Source organism: Adelges cooleyi, unplaced genomic scaffold (genome assembly GCF_023614345.1).
Source record: "Adelges cooleyi isolate 19-005CV unplaced genomic scaffold, UGA_ACOO_1.1 ACOO_flye_CR_arks_rails_tigmint_CR_PRNA_376, whole genome shotgun sequence".
NCBI lineage: Eukaryota > Metazoa > Arthropoda > Insecta > Hemiptera > Adelgidae > Adelges > Adelges cooleyi.
Genome location: NW_026096053.1, coordinates 3,003,663 through 3,027,548, shown reverse-complemented (window position 1 = coordinate 3,027,548; position 23,886 = coordinate 3,003,663). Strand labels below are relative to the sequence as shown.

At 35.3% G+C, this 23,886-nt stretch overlaps 3 protein-coding genes across 6 annotated transcripts in view; 2 read left to right on the top strand and 1 right to left on the bottom strand.

Annotated features, from left to right (window-relative positions):
• The first annotated feature begins 437 nt into the window (after positions 1-437).
• LOC126840397 (uncharacterized) lies at positions 438-4,333 on the top strand. Of its 2 annotated transcripts, none has more exons than XM_050576089.1 (7): positions 438-641; positions 707-985; positions 1,686-1,890; positions 2,130-2,413; positions 2,638-2,821; positions 2,882-3,178; positions 3,257-4,333. In XM_050576089.1, the coding sequence occupies exons 2-7, from the start codon at positions 729-731 to the stop codon at positions 4,175-4,177; spliced, it is 2,148 nt and encodes a 715-aa protein (XP_050432046.1). In that variant the 5' UTR covers positions 438-641; positions 707-728; the 3' UTR covers positions 4,178-4,333. The 2 variants fall into 2 exon arrangements, with proteins under 2 accessions (XP_050432046.1, XP_050432044.1); XM_050576087.1 differs by having other exon boundaries at positions 2,130-2,524; positions 3,257-4,332.
• A 1,332-nt stretch (positions 4,334-5,665) lies between these two features.
• LOC126840673 (integumentary mucin C.1-like) lies at positions 5,666-6,298 on the top strand. Its single transcript, XM_050576560.1, has one exon. It carries the CDS (start codon positions 5,666-5,668, stop codon positions 6,296-6,298), a length of 633 nt encoding a protein of 210 aa, XP_050432517.1.
• A 3,085-nt stretch (positions 6,299-9,383) lies between these two features.
• LOC126840794 (uncharacterized) overlaps positions 9,384-23,886 on the bottom strand; it is a 36,628-nt gene continuing 22,125 nt past the window's right edge. The window contains exons 1-6 of one of the 3 annotated variants that reach the window (XM_050576738.1): positions 19,065-19,188; positions 17,809-18,078; positions 12,167-13,400; positions 11,633-12,090; positions 10,769-10,904; positions 9,384-10,677 (exon numbers count right to left, since the gene is read on the bottom strand). In XM_050576738.1, the coding sequence (XP_050432695.1) occupies positions 10,638-10,677; positions 10,769-10,904; positions 11,633-12,090; positions 12,167-13,377 (1,845 nt within the window). In that variant the 5' untranslated portion in view covers positions 13,378-13,400; positions 17,809-18,078; positions 19,065-19,188 and the 3' untranslated portion in view covers positions 9,384-10,637. Of the gene's footprint in view, positions 10,678-10,768; positions 10,905-11,632; positions 12,091-12,166; positions 13,401-15,814; positions 16,056-17,808; positions 18,079-19,064; positions 19,226-23,886 lie in introns of those variants that run through there. The other 2 variants (XM_050576739.1, XM_050576737.1) reach the window with 2 other exon arrangements.

Genomic DNA, 23,886 nt, shown 5'->3' with positions numbered 1-23,886 from the left:
CAAAAGAAACATTGAAGAACATTATAATGAATATGAGAATAAGAATATATTGAAAATATTATTGTCATTTTGCTCTCCCAAGAATGTTGTAATTACTACTGACAATCAAAGAACATATTATTATTTGATAGTAGTCGACATAAACATCGTACAATAACCTTACGTCAATCTACACACTATAAATATTATTTCAGTATTGATCCTTACGTTGCAAATTTAAATTTAGAATTTTCGCTTTGTAAATTATTTCTCTTTGATAGTTTTATTTGAGATGTAAATAAAAAAAAATGCGGTGTATGGCATGGCATGGAAACAAAAATATAACGTCCATACAAAAAAAACCTTATCTGTGTTAGAAGTTATCACCATTTATTTACACGATCATACAAATCCATTATAATCGTGTTTGTGATGAATATATATATATATATATATATATATATATATATATTTTATTTTTTTGTGTATTATATGAATTATGACAAATATTATTACAATTCAATATGATTTAGTTTACTATACTATCGAATTCTACATACCCGTTCTACATACTGCTGACATTAGTCTCTACTAATTACTCATAATCATTGTATATTTTGTGTAGATCCATTTACAATTACTTCATTGTAATAAATAGCTTCGTAAGTAATTTTTTATATACCATTGGCAATCCGCAATATAAAAACATTTTTATTTATATATTTAGCTTTGAATCGACTGTAGTTAAAATGGCTGATTGCCTAAATGACGATAACATAGTCGACTCGTTTACAAATTTGGACATTAAAGTGAGCAATCAAAAACTGGACTGTGATTCGCAAGAAATGTTGAATAAAATAAAAAATGACTATGAGAGTATCTTCTCATGGGATGTTAAAGAAAAAACTGGTAGTCAACAAAATCTCCTTTCAAATCTCATTGATAAAATAATGGAAAAAAATGAAATGTTTATCAATGAAAATGACGATACAATAGAATTTAACAGGTAATAAAATGAAAATATTATACTATGTATTTTATTATATTTCAATATAGCATTCTACTCAAAGGGTTCTAAAGATATAATTTAAAATTTCCGACAGTGACTTAACGATGTTAAGTATGAAATTTAGACATCTAAAATGTAGTGAGTTATAGGAATAAACAATAATAATAAGTTATAATAGTAATATTGTGTTACAAATATAAATATTCAATTATGATTTCAAAAATATAATAAGTTAAACTTAAGTCATAAGGTTATTGTTTACTAACAATTTTTCGAAGAATTCTTTTTTTTTAATTCTTAAAATAATATATATATTTATAGGGAGATATTTCCTTTATAAATAATATTGGTGCTCATGTTATTATTTTCAAATAGCAACCTACATTATTTAATTATTTTGTTGTACACAAGAAAATGTTTAATTAAAATAATAACTCATTGAAGAGCAGTTTCAAGCAAGTATGTTTTGTATATAGCACATATCTAAAAACATAAAATTGCTCTCAGTGACATCTCAAACAAACATTAGAAATAGTCTGAATCATCCAGATTAAGAATCTACCATCTAATTGTTGATCGAGCAGATGCTAGTAATATAGTAGAAACCAGGAATATAATATAATATATAATTTAATTCATATATTATGGTAATTTATAAGAGTATCTGTTATTAAATAAAACATTTTTTTCCCTATAGATTCCATTTACAATTGATAATATGTTATGAGTTATTTGGAGAGGGTAAATACGAAGAGTCATTATTAGAAATTAAAAATTTAATTTATTCAATGGAAACAAAAAAATTTGATACCCATTATGACCAGTATTCGAGTGTATGTTTTCACATTGCTCATTCTACTCAAGCTTATATTTTAGCTACGCTAAATGATGGTTGTGAAGAGGTAACTTTTTTATATTAATACCTAATTATTATTACTGTGTAATAAATTCAAATAAATAGTTATTGATACCGTGATACCGAAAAATTCAAACTAACTGTCTTTGTATTTCTTTGTTCATTTTTAAACCAACTCCAGTTATTTTGTGATCATTTTTTAAAAAATGCATTGATCCCCAATTAATATTATTATGGTTTTGTGCAATAAATACTAATTACAAAGTTTGTATCACTTATTTTTAGATTCTCAAAAGCATTAAACCTCTATCAAATATGAACCGTTCAGAAAAAGCAGCACTATGTGCAATTAAATCTAAAGTGTTTGTAGAATACCCTCCAATCGGAAATGAAATTTCGCTTGAACTGGCCGAGCAGGCTCGAAATCTAAATCCAATCGAGGTTGAATGGGTGAACATCTGGCTAAAAGCTAAAGGAAGAGTCAGAAGGTTTTATGCACAATTTGCAATGCCTGATAAAAATGAGCTGGAAGCTGCAGAAATTTTGAGCTCAGCTACCAATAACCCACAGTACTTAATACAAGCATCTAAAATTTTTATAGAAGCTGCATTTGTTAATAAACTGGAGCGCAAACCAGAAGAATCAAATAAATATTATAAGATTTCTTCAGATCTTACATTGTAAGAATTTGTTCATAAACAAAATCATTTGTATACATTAACAAAGTGTATCAAAACATTTGAATAGTATTTTGTCATTTATTTAAAACTATTTTTTCTTATTTGTAATGTAGTAAAGCAGTTGAATTAGCGGGAGAAAATTTAAAACAACTTCATTCGTGTCTATTGACTTGCATTGATTTCCCAAAAGAGTTCCATTCAAATACAGCAATCAATGAAATAATACAGAAATTAAGCAATTCGAAAAATAGTAGAATCGATGCAGTTTTAGGAAAATATTATCTCAAACATGAAAAAGTAAAACACATTTTTTAAATAAAACTATAGTAAATAAAATATTGTCAACATTTTTTTTAGGACTATGAGAAAGCCAAGGAGTATTTATCACGAGGAATGTCAGGGGGACATTTCAGCAGTGCCATACAACTCGTAAAGGTTGAATGTCTTTTGCAGCCAGTTCATAAGTATCCTTTCGTCCAATCACTGAAATTGATTTATGAAGTGTTCACTAGTGCAAAACGGAGATTGATTATCTTATCACAAGTTTTAATGTACTTATATTTTGTTGAAGATAATCCTAAAGAATTGATGCGCTACTTAAAATTGTACATGGATCAAGATATTGATGTTACTTTTAAGAAACGTCATCTAATTGTTAGTTTTTTAAATTATAGTACATACATATCAATAATAGTAGTATTATTTAAAATTAATTTTTCATTTTTTTTTTAGTTTGCTTATCCACTGTTTAGAGTTACCACTGGCGGCTTCAAACCCAAACAATTTTTAAGAATTTTATCTTCAAAAATTGATGAATTTAGATCTTCAAATATCTGGGTTGGTGATGAAAAAAAGACAGTGCTGGAAACTATTGACAAGTTTGATAAAATGTCGAGAGTAAAATTGTATGGTAACATAGATAATCAAAATCAACAAAATGAAAATAATAATATGAATAAGCCGTATCCTAGAAACCAGTCTGTACGTGGTAGAGGTGTTAACAGATCAAATAATTGGCAAAGGACATCTTCTACATATTCAATTACACCAAACAATATTCAGCATAATGGTGATGACAAAAAACAAGACGATAAAAAATATGGCGACCATAGAGGTTCGAAGGAATGTTTAAATAAAAATAATACTCATGTTCGTGAAAAATGTTACTATCGACAACATAATGAACCTAGAGGCGGCGGCAGCGTGCGTGGTCCATATAAAAAGCAATCCGATTGGAATCATTCAAAAAATAATCAACCAAATCAACCTTCGAGTAGTTTGTCTTCCGAAAAGAATAATGTAAACACATCTGGATCCAATTATGCTAATAGGTCAAACCGTGGCCGAATTGGATCTGGTAGACTTCCTCTACTCCACGAAGATTATAGTTTGGAAAGCACAAGTATTTCTTCTGAAGATAATAAATTGGTGAAGAGTAATAGTAATTTAAATTTTAAATCAAAAATTGATAAAAGTAATGATAAGCTGAATTGGAGAGGGAAACCAAACAAAGAAGACAATAATAAACAAGATCGTCAAGACGACAGTGAAAAAAATACTAAAACTTATTGTGACAACCTGTTTGGGCCTAAACGCCAATCTGTAGGAAAAACCAATTGGCGTAAAGATACTAGTTTAAATAAATATGAGTAATTTTGCCTTAAATTTTTGTATAGACTTTTTTTGTTACTTTTATTTGTCTAACTGAATTTATATAATCAACTATTACAAGGTACAACAATTACTATTTTTTTTTTTTTTTGCTATATATTTATACTTATCAAGATGAATTATGAATTATTTTATTGTTTTCATAGTATGGTTATTTATTGTTTATTAATTGTTAATATTTCCAAAATACATAAATATTTATTTCTCAATTTTGATACAAAAAACGTGTTTGTTTGTACTATTTACTATTGATACTATATTATCCCAGTAATAGATAAAAAAAAAATTGAAATTGTTTGGGCATGTTGAATGAAAGGTATAAAATAGAATAGTTAGGATGAGAAAGATTTAATGGTTGAGGTAGATAAGTTAATCGAAAAATAATTCGGTAGATGATATTTGTAGTGAAAGAAATGGTAGTAACGAATATGACATTTGTGTCCAATATTCCATTTAGAACTGAAGACTAAAGAAGTTTATTTTATTGTCATTGATAACACCATTATAATTTTAATTCCATAGATAAATACGATTTTTCAACAAAAATAAATTATTATCTTACTCTATTTAAATAATAAGCACATTTAATGCTTTCACTATAACATTTACCACAGTGCGTTGATTTAAGAAGTTGTTTATTAGTCTGTCAGAACAGTCATCTAAAATAAATAATAATCAAGAATAGGGAAGTTACATAATATTTAATATGTATTTATAGTGATACATTATTAAGGAAAAATAATTTTTGCGCAAACCACGTTACAAAATATTTTAATAAGATTTGAATTTTTAAAGGTTTTGTTTGTTTGAAACAATTTTATTGCAGCCTTTTTTTATTCTACTTTTCATTTATCTTTGTATAGTAAAAAGAGAGAAGCTTCGGTTGGCGTCATAAAACATTGTTTTTTTACCAAATAATATTAACTCGCTCAAAAATGCAAAATTGTTAATACGGGTTGCACAGAGTTAAATGTTTTGATGGACTTTTTTGATTGATTATTGTTTACTAATAAAAAATTTAAAACTTCCTATCACATGTATTACAACGTGTTGTGTAGTTATTAAACAGTTAATTTTGACAAATGACAAACCACAAATAATTAAATGTTAACGATAGTGTTATTATTTTTCATAATTTCTAATCGCTTATTTCGCGAGACAATTAATCGTAAAATTGTTTTTATAGTGTACATGTTTTGAAAACGTAGACACGAACCGTGTTTGCAAACATACAAATAATAAGTCCCACCTCGAGCGTCCGAGACACGTACATTGGGCGCATCGCTTGCGGCCGCGGCTGATTAACGATAAATTAAACAATAAAATTGTTTTGCGAATATTTGGCATTACGGACAAGGTTACGTTATCGGCGGCGGTTGCAGCGGCCTTAGATACCGGGCAAAAGTTTAAAAATAAACATGCCACCGCGTTCTGGCCGCGGAAAACCATCGAATGTTTCAATTGTCCGCTATGACGTCTGACGTGCACATGGGTTTGGCGGCGTTGGCGCTATTGTTGGTGGCCGCCGGCACGGATACCGCCGCCACCAAACCGACGGCGGTCGCTAACATCAGTGATAGCGAGACAAATACGGTGGCGGCGGCCGCCACCAACGACTACGAAGAAGTGACACTCGCAAGCGACGTCTTCATGGACATGGACGATGCCTGGAATTCAACGTCAGTAGCGCCGCCATCCGAACTCTTGGCGTCCGCTACCACCCACAAACCGCCCACGGTCACTGCCGCCGTGAGTTATGTTCCGAAGACGCCGAACATCCAGTCCGCCACTGAGAAGCACCTTCAGGCGGCCCCCGACACCCAAATACCGGCCACGGCTACTGCCGCGACACCGACGGTTGTTACAGCACCTATTGAGACAACCACAACTGCCAGAGCGATACCGACCGAGACCACAACGGCAACGGCCATGCTCATGCAAATCGCAAGTCCTCCAAAGTCCGGAGAAACTACCACCAGTACCACTACGCCCATTCCGCCTTCCGCGTCTGTACCAACCAGCTCACCGTCTTCAAGTTTCCGGTGTTGCCACTGTTGGGTGACATTATTGACGACAGCCGTTATCGCTTCGATAATCTTATAAACAATTTTAGTATATTGATAAATTATATTATTGTTATTATTTTATTCCGTAAGTGCAATTTTATTTGTTCTATGCGCTAAACTCTCTTAATAATTCTATCTCTATACTGCTATTAAGTAATAACATAGCCGGTAAAGTGTACTATAGACGGTAGAACCAGGATGATATCCTTGGTATTATAATAGACATAATATCAAAATATTCCTGACCTTAGACTTTTCGACCAGGATCACACAACGCTAAGCGACGAGAATTTTAATTAAGGTTTTTTAATCAATTTATTCATCGAAAGCGGGCAAGTAGAGAGAAAATTTGATTTCTACCGCAATTCAACTGTATTGTCGTCCAAGTCTATTTATAGAAAAAATTGGCTCAACAGTAGGTACGACAGCTTTTAAACGAATTTGCTCGCTTTTATAGATTGAACCACTTAAATATATTTGGGAGGATTCCGGCTCGCTCTTCTGAGTTAGCATGACACCCAATAAAAAAGTTTATATTAGTTCTAACTTCTAGGTAAGCTATAATATATAATTTTTTACCATCGGCGGTTATGGTAGAGGGGCCCACTCTCCAGACTTCTTTATCGCGTAGAAAATATATGTTTTTGTGTTCATACATTTTGAAAGATAAACAAATACGCTTTTTAATTTATATCCGCGTCTGTGAAATTGTTTTTTATACATAATTTTAAATTAGTTATCAAAAGCAGTATTGTTTTTACCTTGTGAAGTGTCATGTTTTCGTCTGCTAAAAAACCTTTTGTTAATATTCTACTCACGCCGTTTTCTCTAAAAAGTAATGTTGGTCAAATAAGAATTATAATCTGTTGAAAAACGTTATTTTTTTCTTCAAACGTTCCAATACGAACCTTGAAAATCGCCTTAAAAATAAAGTGTTATTTTTCGTAGTACATTTAATGTTCATACTTGATGGCCGAAGGTTAAACTAAAATTATATTAATCGTTTCGTATATCTGTTGGATAGTTATGATTCTCTTTTTCATTGTCTAATTGGCTATAGCGTTTGATTTGTAAATATATAATATTATACTAGTAAGAATTTGACACTTCAACACAAAATAAACAAACTCAATATTTGTACATTAAATTCTTGTTAAAGGACTACGGATCTTTATTTATTACATTTGTGTTTGAGGTTTTAAATTGATGTGACCTTTGCTTTGAACAGATACATTAGTTAATACATTAATTAATACATTGTGGAATGTGGGTTTAAAAATTGCAAAAGAAGTATTCCTGTAAACTTATACTAAACATTACATGTTTTTCACTTTAGATCAAATGAGCCGGAAATTTGTGAAAAATTAACAGTGCTATTCGAAATAAAAAACCTTTTTTTTTTATTGAGAAAATATACAATCTGTACAATTTATTATAGCACAATAGTATATGTGTTATTACAATACAAAACATATGATATATTTGATAAAGAAGTCACCCATTAGTGACACTTAAATTTTATAAAAATAAAAAGCTAAGCACTTTTCTTTACTTGTTTTGTATTTTACAATTTATTTATGTTTTATTGATATCTGTTAATGTTTATAATCCGAAGTAATGAGAACCAAAAGGGTGTAAGTACATTTTTTAAAAACCAATATTTTATATTTTATTAGTTATTTAAAACACAATTGCTTTCCACTCTTAATTTTTCCTTGTTATATTATTATCATCCTAATTTGGAATCCGTTTTTGATGTGGAGCTAACTGAAAAATTGTCAGTCAGTCAAAAAATTAGGACATGTTCTAATACTTTTGACCACTTTAGTGGAATTCGAATAAATGGTTTTCAACCATTCAACATATTGATCAGTTACTGATCATGGTGTGATAATTATTTTTATAATATCGTATGGAACGGTCCTATTATTATTCGTTATCGTAGTGAAATTTTTCTAATAATAATTTAAATATTCTTAGCTGGTTCTTACTAAGAGAAAATTGTATATGATTATGATAAACCTGCCGTGACGAATTGTAACCAAGTAATTAATACTATCTATTGGGTTTTAAGAGAAAGTTATGAATATCGATGTACCAAAGTGAATTAATAGAAGCGATTTAATCGAACGGTTTTGGGCACGCGTCGCATCGTAGCGAGACCAAGTTGAAGGTCTTCCGTCGTTGCGTTGTCCACGAACACAATAATATTATTATAGGTGTCAATGTCGAGGATTAGTTTCTTTTTTTATTTTATATTTTGTTTTTATTATCGAGCGATCAAATGTCGTCTGGTATGTGTATAATCTTGACTCGAGTGGTCCTTTACTCCTCTCGGTAATCTTGTAGTCGCTTGACGACAAGAAATAGGAAAAAGTTCACTTTTTGAAAGTGCGTTGTGTGTCAACAAACAATTTGTACCTAAAAATAAGTACAACGTTAAGTAAACTCAGAGGTCTAAGTATGCAAATGGAGCTTGACAATAAATATTTAAGTAGTATGAAAAACATGCAAATTATTCGACGAAAGGTGATAATTCCTGGCACGTAAGTCGCGGTATTAGTTACACTTAAAGTATAAATTTAAAAAAAAACTTTGGTCGGTTGACTACAGTTTCTTTATATTATAATCCGACAACATTTCACAGTTTGGAAACGACGATTATGTTAAGTTGACAGTTGAAAAAAAATAACAGACATTTTTTAAATAAAAATATCTTTCCGTAACCCGCTAAGAACAATACTATGTCCTATATAATATATATACTTATAAAGACTTATATAAGAGCATTAACCACTTAGTTCTGCCCAGCTTTGGTTAGTGTAAAATTCACACCTGTTACGAGAAGCTGATCGCTTTCTTTTTACGGTAATACAAATTATGACCTCAATTTATTTGTAATTTTATTGTTATTTATAAAAGAAATTGAACAAATTCCTACATCTTTTTGAGTTAAAAACTCGTTAAGGAAATTACAATAATATTATGCAATATATTAAACGTAACTAACTTATCTGGTGGTGTTTTTCATGTTAAATACAATAGTGTATATTTTACCTTACTCTACCACTAATTAATTCAAAAATTACTTTAAACTTTATCAGTCACTTTATAGTTTTATTTTTTATTTAAAATCGAATATATTATTGTAACTCGACTATTGCGCCTAAATATAATATAGGTACAAATCCTACTACTATTCTAATCCTAATACTATTTCTTCAGTGTATGTTTGGAAGCAGCATTTAAGGCGTAAAGCATTTGTAAGTGTCGTACTATTAAAGCTTGTCAGTAATTGGTTTTATTCATACAGGTACCAAACAATACAGATACCGTAATAAAAACTAACATATTTTCCTAATGTTAATATTTGTTCCTCTTACCTAGTAGTATTATTAATTTTCAGGCAGACAATAGCTTATGTATTTTTAAAAAAACTCTATCTGAGTCCTGTAACGGCTGTAATAGTCATACTTTACTTCCGGCGTTCTCTGATAACTTATGTAAAATATGCATGTATTACAACGTATAAAACGTGTGAAATTCTTGACCGGTAAAAATACAATGAACGCATTATGTACAAATTAACGGCGGTCGGGATAGTTTTATTATGATGTTTGAGTTATTTATGTATCCAACAAATTACCTACTACACCTAACTCATAATATTTATATAATACTAATAACGATTTTGCTGTTGAGTTAAATTAACTATCGAATATCCGAGTTCAAATACAATTAGTTTGATCTAAAAAGGTCGAGGTTGGTGTAAATAGTTTAAAACGATTATTTACAAAAAAATGTTGGTGCTATATTTATTGTTGTAAAATTAAAAAAAAAAAGGACGCGATAATACTAAGTTGACTAAGTATTAAAAAAAAAATTAATAACTTTACACTATAAAAAAAAATTCATGGTACCGACGTCAAATCATACAACTGATCCGATTAGCGGTAATAACAATATTTGATGAAACACAAGCGAGTATAATTAGTACACACAATATACACAATACTACATATAGTAATCATATAAGCAGCGTGTTAAGTATTTGAAGTCAATGTATGCAAAAAAAAAATTTTAAGACTCAAATTTAAATGCATATTATAATACATTTTTTTCGTAGTGAGTTGATAGTGAGTATCGATCAATATAAAGTAAGTCAATAAAATATGCTCATCAATTCGAGCTATTTAGTTATGTTATTATCAAAATACATTGACTTTCTAACCAATTAACGCGTTGTACAGGTATATCGCTTAGGCGACAGTATAACAGTAATAGTAATTAAATGCTAATCTTTATAATGTACAAACTGCATTAAAAAAACAATGAAGAGTAAGACTCTTTGTGTGTGAGAACAGGCGACGGTTTAGTTAAAAAGTTTGCGACAGGTTGTCGTCGATGACATTGGGGCTGAAACAAAATGGTAAAAAAAAGAAGTTAAGTACATCTTTGTGTAATTTTGTTTTCTAAAATATGTTTCATCGAATTGTTATGAACTCACTTTGTGCCAGGAACCAGCTTTCTTCGGCATATTTTTATTTCAACCGGGCCTTGGCGCACTTTTTTGAAACAGTTTATGGCCTGGGCGTGTGTCATACCGCCAACCGATTCTTCGTTCACCCGCAGTATCTCGTCGCCTATAGCCAATACAATAGAAACGTATTACTGCAGTTACATAATGTACAGAACAATTATTCCGGGTACAATAGGAAAAGAAAGAGTAGTCCAATCATTTCTATGTTGCTTATTCGAAACCGTTTCGCGGTCGAACTGCCTATTCAAAATCGAATTAAAACGTATCGACGACGCGGGTTTGGAAATTAATTGTACAAAAGATATTGTTCGCTGGTCTTCGACCTTCTGATCTCAGCTACGGTCACACTCTTTGAGATGTTCGCGTAACCGTTTCATCTTTAAATCCGTTGTCGTGTTTTACTTTCACTTAAAAAAAATACTCATCGCTGTCAACCCGACCACGTGACAACGCGGACCTTATCAGTAGTCATGTAAACAGGCTGGTCTAGGGTGTTATAATCCCACTAAAATGGTTAATTTACTTGGCTTTATTTAATTTACAAACTCCTCTTAAGTAGGGCTAATGCATGACCCACCCCCGGCGTATAAAATCTCAGCTTCGCCACCGTGCTTTGGGATTCAATCAGACTCAATAAACTCTAGATCATTCGCACTTTCTAATATAAGGGTAGGACTGAAATCCAAATTTGACGGATATTCTGTTTTTTGGAAATTTTGGAATACATTTTTTTCCAAACCCAACTTAAACCACAAAACTACTGATACGAGACTTTTATACCCTTGGCTTATAACGTTGATGGGGTTTTGTTTTTTTGCAGAGCGAACGTACCTTCTATTAAAGAACCGTTTTCGGCAGCCTGTCCGCTGGTGAAAATGGTCTTGACGAAAATGCCCATTTCGCCTTTGGGAGAATCGGATCCACCCACAATGCTGAAACCCAGCGACTTGTGTCCGGCGCCTTTGTAGAACGTGACAGACGCATAAGAGGTGCTCATGGCCGGTGGCGGTGGTAACGATTTCGAACAGTTCATTTTGCTGGCCAACACTCGGTTGATGACGGACACGGCGTTCTGCTTGGGGTCATAGACGCCAAAGTCGGCCGACGGCCGTTTATGGTGCGAGAGCTGTGGTTCGTTCGACCTGGACACGACTATGTCGACGTAATACTTGTCGGCCGCTGGTAAGCTGTGGTTAAGGATTTTCTCTACTTCGCACATGTCGGCTATTCCTCGCAACAGCCGGCCGTTGACGTTGATTAGCTCGTCGTTGACGCTTATCCGGCCGTCTCTGTAGAAAAAAAAAAGAAGCACATTCCGCATTTAGAAATTATACTGGGGAAAAAAAGTGCATTAATTCGCTATACCTGTCGGCCAGTTTGCCGGGTTCCAACTTGACGACAAAGAACCTGGTCTCACTGTAGCTGACCACGTGTTTGACGACCATTTTCAGGTAGATCCCAATGTCGTCGTCGTACCTGGCTTTCAGCAATCGGACCACCTGGATGCGGGACCGCAAGTTGTTGAGATCGGCCGGCAGCGAGGACATGTCGTTGCCGTCGGCGTTGGACGACGGCGACGATCGGTTTTTGACGAACATTCGCCTATTGAAGTTGGGAGTCTCCTTGGACGGACCATCTGACCGAATGCGGTCGTTAATCTCCCGGTTCTTCTTGTAAAACAGACACATCGACGGCACGTTATAGTCTTTGTCGCTGTGCCGTCGAGAAGTGGGCGCCGGCTCGGCGTGTTCCTCGAAATCGTTGAGACTGTCCGTGGCCAGCGACTTGGTGTCGCCGAACCCGCTGTCTTCGTCCGCGGCTTTCTGATGATGGTGGTGATGGTAGGGCGCTTCCAGCGTACGTGGTCCGTCGCTGTCGTACCCGGATTCGTTTGAAGAACTCAAGTTACTAAACACCCGCCGGTACTCCCGGTCGTTGTCCATCTCTTTGAACAGTTCTTCGGTGACTACTATCTCGTGGTTCTCGAGCGCCGGCCCGCTGCGCTGTTTGACGCTGGCCCGGGCCAAGTGGCTGATGACGCTGCCGCCGTTTTCTTCGGGCAGCACCGACAACCGAGACCTGAGGAACGCGTAAGGAAAATTGGGTTTTTTGGACGTGCCCAGTTTGGATATGTTATCGCAGCTACGCGTCTTGAGAGGCACGTAACCGGGTTCGGTGGGCGATTCGGTCAGCTCACATTTGTCGTGGTTGTCGCCGACGGTCCGCGGGTCGGCGCGATGGTCCAGGCAGTCGGCGGGGTCTTCGCCTTTCATGTAGGACGCGGCCAGGTGCGAAGTGGACACGCTCCTGTATAGCTGACAGTCGTCGGGCGGCTTCCTCGACTGCTGAAGTTTGTCGCGGAAGCTGTTGCTGTACAATCGCGAATAGCTAAGCATGCCGGTGGACCCGATGCGGTTGAAGAAACCCTTAAGGGTGGACGACTTCTCGTTGGACTGGCCGAGCGACCAGGTGGAGTGGTTTTTGGCCGTCGTGGTCGATGCGCTGTCCCTCGACGACAGGCTATCCAGTGAGTCACGCGATTCGCTCCGTCGCAACACCTCCAGCCGCTTGCCCATCTTTCTGCCCCAAGTGATCAGCTCTGAAACAAAAATATTTAACTATAATGAAACATCACTCCCGGGTTATTTTGAAAAGCTACATTCTTCAACGGCCACAAACAAAAAAACGATTAGACGGTTGTGATAATAATTAAGAACGCATTCCTCCGACCGATCACAATGGTTCAGTGTTAATTAACCAACGCGCTCTAATAGCCTTCAGATTGCTTTTCATATATACGTACAAACGCGTTTCGATTGCGATTTGAAAAATCATAATAAATGAGTCCGTATAGGTACCATATTGTTGAGGCCGCGATCTCGATGCGAGTTTTGCAATGGCTTTTACTACATGTAGTTTATCAGTGCCTGGTTTACTGTCGGCCATTTACGCTGGTCGAGTGTCGTCCACGCCCAAGGCTGTCCGGTTTACGGCTAGGTGCGTCCGAATTTTCATTACCGTCCCAAGGTCGTTAGCGCCCAAAACACAATAAAAGGGTTAAGTATTTGCCCTCGGGACGCGATATTATTAATAGTGAATTCATTATTATCGTATGTGTGTATTACCAACTCGCGCCACTTAATTTAATACACACCAATACGTATGGGACGCGTATCGCCGCTAGACAAATGTTATTATTGTTCGGTTGCGGTTGCACCGAGTGGTTCGAATAAATCTCTGCGCCGAATAGTGATTTTTCATAAGGTAAGTAACCGATAGCCAATTAATTAGCGCAACCGACAGATATGCATAAACATAATAACAACAACAATTATAATTTGAATAACAATAATATTTGAGGGGGAGCCCGGGTATGCTTAGCACCATTAGGAAAGGAGATTTTCTAATATTTCCAGCGCCACTTTCCACTTATTTTAGCGGAATTACACGCAATCGCAGTACACATAAGCAAGAACGATTTTCATTGCTAGAGACTAGGTGTTTTTGTAAAAGACGTTAAAAGTAGTATGTAGAAAATAATGTTACATAATATTATATCCGTTCTAGTAATAGTATATCGTCTGATGCGCGAGGACGGCGGACGAATAACCCGCGGCAGAGCATACAGATTGACAGGACATGTGCAGGGTTCCTGTCCAAGCAGAGTCGAAGACGGATACTTCCGCGTTTAAAGTTTTTTGACAAAGGTCAACGTTCTCGCGCGATAAGTCGGATTTGTTAACAAAACTACCGTCCTCGGTTTCAGGGTTGCTCTATTATTATGATACTCATGTTACACGCGTGCATACTGTACAGTACAGCGAAAGCCTACCGGCGTTTTCTCGGTCTAGGCGTCGGCCGTTTTAGAATATTATCACACAACAGCTACTATATAATGTATTTATTTATATCAGCTACACTGTATTATATATTTTATTGACATGATTAGGTTAACACCGGTACCTACTACTGCGTGAACGGAAAGCCAACACTGCGGTCGCCGTCTAGGAATGTTTTCATTACGCTTTCCGATCGAGTCGGAGACGTTATAATAATAATAAAATGTTATAAAACTATCCATGCGTATATAATAATATGAGTGTACGAAGAAAAAAAAAGCAATCAGGTTTTAACCGCGTGTGCACCGCTGTGGTACGAGTTTTCAGCGGACCGTAGAGAATAAAAAAGTACCTGCGCGCAACGTCGGGAGTAATTAATCGGCGCATTCGATGGGATTGAAATAAAAATAAAAATCAATTAGACTATATAAGTAGAAGTGACCGGCAACAGTACACGAGTAATTTCAATAGGGCCTAAGAGGAAACGACCGTTTTCCTCGTTTAATTATACACATTAAGGTCTGCGGTGCTTCTGTTCTTTGAAAATAACATACCCAGTACGCGTTTATTGTCGTGTCTACGAACACCATGCCAGATAGATATTGGTTACTGCGAACCAATAAAAACCAATTCCTGTTAGCAGAGGCTATCTCTTCTCATTCTTCCCCACTTGCACAATAAAAATTATTATTTTATATTAGCTTTAATTTGTTATAACAAATAAACCTTTCAGAATTCTAAGACATAATAACAATACTATTATATATTCTAAAGTATCTAAACACCAAATATTGTTTACATACAAAAAAACGAAAGAATCTGTGTCATACAAGGTTAATCTTTAACTATATAGGCAATCTACCGTAAAAGGTTTAATCAACTTGAGATCATAGTTTGTTGATTGGGTAACGATGCTGTTTGCCGGCAGTGTGATATTATTACAACCTTCTCGCTCCGTGTTATCGTACCAGTGTTTGGGTGTCACAACGATTGTTTTACAGAACACGTTAACAGGCATTTGCGCCATCTCGGTAAACTAATAATTATACAGTATATATTTACATAAGCGCTAGACGTCGCGTCGGGAAGAGATACATAAATAATATCACGTAAGCAAAAGTACCTAAACGTCATACACCAAAGAAGAATATTATAAAACAAATACAAATCATACCTAGTGTATACCTCCGGCAACGTTTGGGCGGCGTACAACATCTGTTAAGAGTCCTGTGCGATTGCGGTGTTTATGAAATCGCACGTTATTAGATTACATATAACAGAATCAAAACTGTATAAGTAGTAGTAATTAATTAGCTCGCGGTGAAACCGATCGTTCGTGTTATACGATAACTGTTCTACTGTAACGATTATTACGCATCGGTCCGACATGGCACATGTGGATAGTACTTATCTATAACCGGACACTGGTCGGTGTGTGCCAGCAATATTGCTAAACGGTACTTAATTAGATTTTTTTTCAATAAAATGTCGCACGGGGAGAAGGCGTATGGTCCGCGTTCGTTACAAGTATAGTATATTACATTATGAAAGTTTGCAGAGGGGGGTGCGGCGACTGCGGTCCAAGAGGGTGGTGTTCAATAAAGATGGAAAGTCTACCCGTTTGAGTTACCGGCACGGATGAACCGGTTTCTTGACTAATTAAACACCCGATTTAACCGAAATTCGCGCTTTTAAGGTTGTCTTTTTAATATATTTTTGTGGTCCGAAGAGATAATTTGCCGGCGTTTAGACGAAATCGAATCGGACCACTTATTGCACAAGAAATCGAACGGCGAAATATCAATACAACCGTTATGTTGTTATGTCGAGCCAATGATTCACGTGTGCAACGGATAGGAACAAGGAGACGTTTAAAAAAAGTTTACGTCTCTCTCGTTCGCGTAGACGTCTCGACCGCTGAGCAAAACATAATGTTAATTTAGTATGTTTTTTTTAAGTAGCAGTCAAGTGTGAGTGTTGTCAGTATATGTAGACTGTGTATGTGTGTGAAATGCAACGGAACGGTATTTGCCCGGAACGAGAGCGTTGATGGTATGTGCATATTATTATGCGGCAAAAAAAAACTGCACTGTAGCCAACCGTTGTAGTAGTGTCGAATAGTAGCTGTACATTAAATACTAGTAATAAAGTTAATAGTAGCACACTAGTAACACTAGTAGTAGTAGTAGTAGTAGTAGTAGTTGTAATAGTACTAGAAAAGTAATTATTACTGCACGCGTACAAAACGTGCGACGACGATTGTACTTGCATTAAATTGACACCGGACACGATACCGGCGCATCCTATGGACAGAGCTGTGCAATTTCTTATTCAACAAATTATCCGAACAAAAATTGATTTGAATAAAATATTTTTATAGAAAATGATTTTAATGAAAAATTATTCAACTTTGAAGATAATTCGAATAATTTAATTTGAATTTTTTCGAATAAAAAGTTATACTTTTTGAATAGGTAGCTTTTACTTGAATAATGTGTTATCAGGCTATCTAGATGATTGTTTAGATACGTTTCAATCGTATGATGCCTAACTCTGCATACGGGTGACTATAACTATATAACATAATTTAACACATTTCTAAAAATATGTTTAATATTTTATTATCGTGGTCATTAAGTTAAATTTTAGTATGACAGCGTGTGAAGTGATCTAAAACGGTAATTTCCCATTGAATCGCTTATCTTTTCGTCGAAAAAAGAAAGGAAATTAAAAAAAAACTATAAGGGATAATTTAATAAAATATGTAAAAAGGAAATATTTATTTTATTTCGTTTTTTAAGGGATGTTAATAAATATTACTTTTTAATGAACCCCTGAAATTAAACAGCAGCCAGTAGTTAGTATTGTCATAAAAGTGAATATTAGATTGTCACTCAATAAACTGGAATATACATTTAATTAATTTTTTTTTTACTCGCAATTTGAGTAATAATAATTTGTCATTGTACTTAACTAAGTCATCAAGATGCCGGACCTTGTTAGACTGTAAAGATAAAGTAAGATTAAGTAGACAGCATAGTAATAATAATCAGTTTTTAATAAAAAAAAATAACCTACCTAATTAAATTTAAAAAAAATACATTTTGAAACGAAATGGTTACATGCTTTGTTTCACTATTAATAATTATAGGTGGAAAATGGACTCACATTTTCTGATGACAAGGTCGTGGACATGAATAGGTCACGAAGATGCATTAAGATAATCTGAGTGAAAAGAAAAACTAAAAAACTTAATTAAAGAGTGAAAGCCATGGTTCAGTGGCTTCTCATAATTTATCCAATTCTCGGCGGAAGACTAATCATACAGTTGTACGCAGGAATTATAGATTTACGGATTCGAGAAATCCGTGTGACTTTTGTAGTTTGGTCGTGCCGTTGCGTCACCGGTAAGACCAACGGAGGCCGTATTGTTGTTAACTGGAAAAAAGCACAGCATCACTCTCTCAATATAATAATTAATGCGGCATATTGTACGTGAGGTTGCAAATTATTGCTGAAGTAAAAGTAAAAGATTATTATTAATATTAGAAAAATATGGCGGAGTTTACAAGGCGAACACTGAATACAGGTGCACACGAGATGTTCTTGCGCGCCTTACAGTTTGCCCAAATGCAAAAGCAATTCATTTTCGATTGTAATTTATTATTATTATTATTATTATTCAACGTGTGCGATTGCCCACGCCCATAATTATTATGTAAAAGAAAAACGCGACTATCTGAATGTCCAGCGAGCTAAGGACGGACAATATTATCATTATTATGGAAACTGCAAGGCTGTATGAGGCAATGATAAGCATCGACAAATGATTAACGAACGCTCTTCGATTTTTTTTTTACCCAACTTTGTCCGTAAGGAATTTGGTTAAACGAAACGTTTTCGTAGTTAGTTGAAATCGCTATCAAGTTGTTCAAGTTAAACTATTAATTAAAAAAAGTATAAATATAAATTTGTTATTATAATTTGTTATTATAAAAGCTACAAGTTGCCAACAATTTTCATCTTAGCCTTACACTCCTTACTAAATGGGGTCGGCTAAATTGTCAACAATCCTGAAACATAATCACAGGGCTAAATATGCGAGTTCCATATACCTACCCCGTCAACGGTGTACAGGCACGCTATAAAAACAATAAGTCATAAAGACGGAGTACTTTTGTTTTGATTTTCATTTAACGTCGAGAATTCCAAACGATGATTAAAACAATGATTTCCTAAACGGACGATAAAACCCGAAAATACCATGAAAAATAATCTTTTTTTATTTATTTATCAACATGGTCGGATAACTTATAGTTAAGGAGATTGGATATATCTCTAGTCTTCATGGTTATACTCTATTTATACAAAGTCAAAATAATTTTTCTTTCTTTAATCTTAATAAGTCAATAAAATGTACGTACTTCGCTTGACTTCTGCCGATTTGGGACTGTCTTCTAGTACGATGGCCGGCACGGCTGTGACCGTCTGGTAAAAACGGCCGTCCATATCTGACGGTGTTACCAGAGGTAGGCCTTTGCACTGCTCCTTTTTCGGGCTCGTCTTTCCAAACATTCGCATTGTCCTGAAACACAAAAATTAACCGTTAAAATCAAATTGACCACCAATAATTATTCGTTTTTATACTATTTAACTAGTACCTAAACTGCATCAAACACATGCGTTATAATATAATCGTCGATGTTAAACTGTATGTGACATACAAAAATACGGAGATATTAATTAAAAAAAAAAAACAAATTAAAGCGATTGAAAAAAGTGGGATGGACACGTTTAGAGATGACGAATTACTTTTTCTCCAAATTGTATTACTAAAGAGCTATTCGAGACAGAAAGTTGTTGTAAAAAAAGAAGAAGGGTATAATAAGGTGAATACTAAGATTCAAAATAACCAGCAGAAGATAGAGAAGACCACGGTGAATTAGATGCGATACCGGATGCCCGAAGGGCCTTGCGACCAAGAAGATTTAGTTGTTTCGTGTAAGCTTTATTTGATAATTGATCAAATAAGCACTTGCAGAACGCGTACCGTTTTAGAGTTACTAATAATTAATATATTTTGGAATGATATTGTGTATAATAAAAGAAATTAATTTTGCAAAATAATGCGACTCGGTGCATTTTAGTTGAACGCCCGCAGTAAACTGTAAACATATTGATATTATTAGACTTTGTAGTTGCAAAACCGGCTAGGCCGATGCACGTGTGGCATTATAATATAATAATTTTTTTTTTCCATAGGTATTTACTGCCTTGTCCGAGATGCACGTTAACGCGGCGACACTTATCTCCGAGTCGGATTAAAAGTCGGCTATCGCGGATTTCTCATTCGCCTTGACATGAATTCCAAACGCGCATCGCCGTCGCGCAAATCTCCATCACAATCGACCGTTAACAATATAATGATATATCAATAAACCGCGTTATATCACAGCCGCTCTAACGATACTGTTATACATTGTAAGGCACCGGTTCGTTGCAGTGTCACGGTTAGTCCTCGGCTAATGGTTTTATTACTGGGGCCTCTACAAATAATCGTTTGTCTCCCGACAACGAATCCCTAAACCACCTAATAATTCGAGTGGGTAGCCATTCGGGTTTGCACGTTGTAACCGCTGTACATGTTTTAATAAGTGCCGAGTATAATAAAACAATCTTTTAAAAAATCCAACGAGTCAATTAGCGGTGCTATGCGTTATTGAACGCGTCGAGATTGGTCCGTGTAGCCGTCGAACCGGAGGCAGGTGATCAACATCTGCCGATTCGTGACTGCGCCCTAATGGAAAAAAATCGTTGTTTTACACACATATGTGAGATGTATATTATACCCTCGCACCGTACAGATTTAGCAGTCCGAGAAACGTACAGTGTTGTACACACATAAACTAGTCAGACCTAGGGGCTTCCCCTTTCCTTGCGGCGACCTCGGTAGTCATTAGACGCCAAGTCCCGGCGACCCGAGACCTTTCTTCGAAATCATCGACGATGCTGACGTATCGGCGGTAAACCTAATAATTACTATATTGCATTCGAAACGCAGAGTGCACTTAAGTACGACGGTATTAAAATAATACCAGTGGGATTTTGTCATTACAGCGAGAACGGAATTCCATGCAATACACTCACGTGTTTCCTATGGTAGATGCAATGTTTTTCAGTGGCAAATCTAATGGCTATTTTAGCTGGAGTGTAATATTATTATTATGATCTTTCGTGGTGTTGCATGCCAACAGAGAGGCGTCGTGTCCGGTATATATTATCCATGCGGAATAGATGCTTATCGGTTTGGTTACCCACGTGCACGTCCGACTCGGAACGCGGTTAATGAAATCAGGACGTCGTCTATTCCGTAATAGCTGCACCGAGTTGAGAGCAAGTGCGATAAAACAAAATAATATAAATCGTGTATATCACACGTGTTTAATTATCCGGATAGTAGATTAGAAATTTGGCGAATCCGGTTTCGAACGCGCTTTTATTAAACGATTCCCGTCTAGTAACGGTTAACCGGACGTATTTAGCTCATGGCGAATTATTTTTATTAATACACCTGCCGAACGGACGACGACAATAATTATTATTCAAAGAACAGCACTAAAGTAAACAGATTACACTTAGTTTTTTAATGACGAAATGATGTAACAACAAATTTTGTTTTTTTACGTACCTTTTTACTACAAGTTTTACAACTTTTGAACAGTTAGTTTCCAAACATTTAAGGTAATAATAACCTATGACGGGTCGTCAATTCAAAAGCGACGGATTATCGTTATATCCTTCAATCGCGTACAAACCATCGACGTCGACTAGGTATTACCGTTATTGTTTCAATATTATTATTATGTAGTGTACTTAGTGTGCATTTACACTAGGTTGCGTTTAAGCCGGGCCTCGACCTACGGGAATCCTTATACAGCTCATATTATACGCTGTCGCCGACACGCGGCCGAGAACTCGTCCAGTATACTTGTAACATGTTATTCGTATATAATAATAATAATACCAAGTATGATCTCGACGCTATGCTTTTCACGACCTAATTATTAAGCGCGAGCACGATGCGATTAAAACGTGATACGCCATACCAGCGACACCGGTACAGCCGTTAATACGATTGGTTAGTTTCAAGTCCGAAGTAAATTATTCCCGTACACTCGGCCGGGACTTAAGTCGACGCTGTCCGACACATCGGCTTTAACCCCGTCGCATGCGGTATCCGTCCGCCAATGACACTACAATAATAACCATAACTGTAATAATAATAATAATAATAATAATTATTATTATTATTATTATTATTGCACGGTCGCGGTTAGCATACAAACCAGTTCGGTAACGTGGTTACGCGGAATTTCACACTTAACCTTATACACACACACGCGTGCGTTAAAATGACTTTGTAGTTATTTCGCTGATTGTCCAATTGTGTACAGTATTACAGACTCACGTCCCCGTCCGTTATGTTTGCGGTGCAAACGTTCTTTTGAGTATAATAATATAAATATATAGGTACATAATATTATCACGTGGCTCGGACGGGCAATGATTTGCTCTAACTTCGCCGTTGGGAGCTTTTTTTTTCCCTAATAGTCAAACGTAAGCGACGACTGTTTGACCACAAAAAAAAAACAACCATGGTCCGTTCCATTATTATGATTATATGTATAGCTGAAACTGATTTCCCGTTTGATCTATTTTCTCTGAACCAAAAATAACACATACATAGCTGAACCACATTTAAACCACATTCGATCTACAAGAATATTATGTAAAAACTTTGTTTAAAAAAAAACACATTTAAACTAAAAAAAATGTTTGATTTAAAAAAAAAACCATGCTAGGTTAATTTATTAATTTTATTTAAACTAATTTTGGGTTGTTTCGAACTCGTGGGCTGTGTATGCAAACTGCATATATTCGGTTTCAAGCAATTCACAATATGTATTATAACAACTTATAGAAATAACATTATTGTTAGCAGGAAAGGAAATATATTATATTTTTTAATATCACTAAATAAGGGTAGATATACACATCAGAATCCAAAAAAATACACACAATTCTATGTTCAACATTCCAGAAAGAATCTTACACGAAACGCACAACGCTTGCTTAGGTACACTGTACAATACTCATTGTTGTCATAAACTATACAGCATCACAATCAAGTATAATAACAACATAATATATTATAGCGTCGACCGTATCTGTTTTCCTAAGGATTTTCATACGATCTCCTTATAAAATCAACTTGAAATTTAACGATCGAGTCGATCCCATACCTCGGCTGTGCAACCGAGACGAATATCTTGTACGGATAATGACTTCTCCAGTGGATAATTTATTTTTTATGGCATTTCTCAATCCCCGTGGGTTTTTAACGAATCATATTGAGGTACATAAAAAATGAACCGTTTATTAGGGATTCATTTTTCTTACAGCCTTTCCGTTATCTTATCTTTATTACACCTGACGTCGAATACAACCGCTCGTTTCACTTGGAAATTCGATACAGCGGATTTTGGATAAATAGTTTTTAACATATTATCTTAATGTCAATTATATTGATAAATGCCCACATTAAGAACTTTCGAGTCTAGGGACCTGGGTCGTTGAAGTCAAATCAGAATCAAATAGGTGTGTTAATTAAAAAAATCGGCACTAAAAAACATTATAAAACAAATATGAAAATGATTCATGGTATTATAGTGTAATATTGTTTACAAGAAGTGTGTTAAAAACTCGCGAGCCGATTGGAATCCGGCCGCGGTTAATGACTCGACGCCGACAATGAACAGGATAAGTGTTTCTTTTCTTTTTTTAATCCTTTCCGTTTATTTTTAATCGTTGGAATAATGATCTATTTGAATATTCCACGCACACCGACAAAACTATGCAGTCAGAATGTTTATGAATGATCTGCCCCGGAGGCGAGCGCGCGCGTCCCTAAAACACACTACACAAACGTGTACTTATATACAGATAAATACACTTCACGTAACACCTCTCTCTTTTTCTCTTCTTATGTAAACTCCATATGCTTTTGCCGTCGCCGTCGACGAACGCTTGGTTGACCGTTGCGCTTTTCGCAATAATTACAAATAATGTACAAAAACGAGTATTGTAATATCCCGTGGATTTCAAAACGTCGCCACCTTAATAAATACAATGGTAATAGGTATAATGGTTAAAAGTAAGCCACGCCGAACGAGTAGTGTCTGATGG

Bases quoted from the DNA above. Each gene is read 5' to 3' on its own strand.
- LOC126840673 (XM_050576560.1), top strand. From the start codon at position 5,666: ATGACGTCTGACGTGCACATGGGTTTGGCGGCGTTGGCGCTATTGTTG.
- LOC126840397 (XM_050576087.1), top strand. From the start codon at position 729: ATGGCTGATTGCCTAAATGACGATAACATAGTCGACTCGTTTACAAAT. The intron at 1,891-2,129 runs GTAACTTTTTTA...ACTTATTTTTAG, and splicing joins TAAATGATGGTTGTGAAGAG to ATTCTCAAAAGCATTAAACC. The intron at 2,822-2,881 runs GTAAAACACATT...CATTTTTTTTAG, and splicing joins ATTATCTCAAACATGAAAAA to GACTATGAGAAAGCCAAGGA.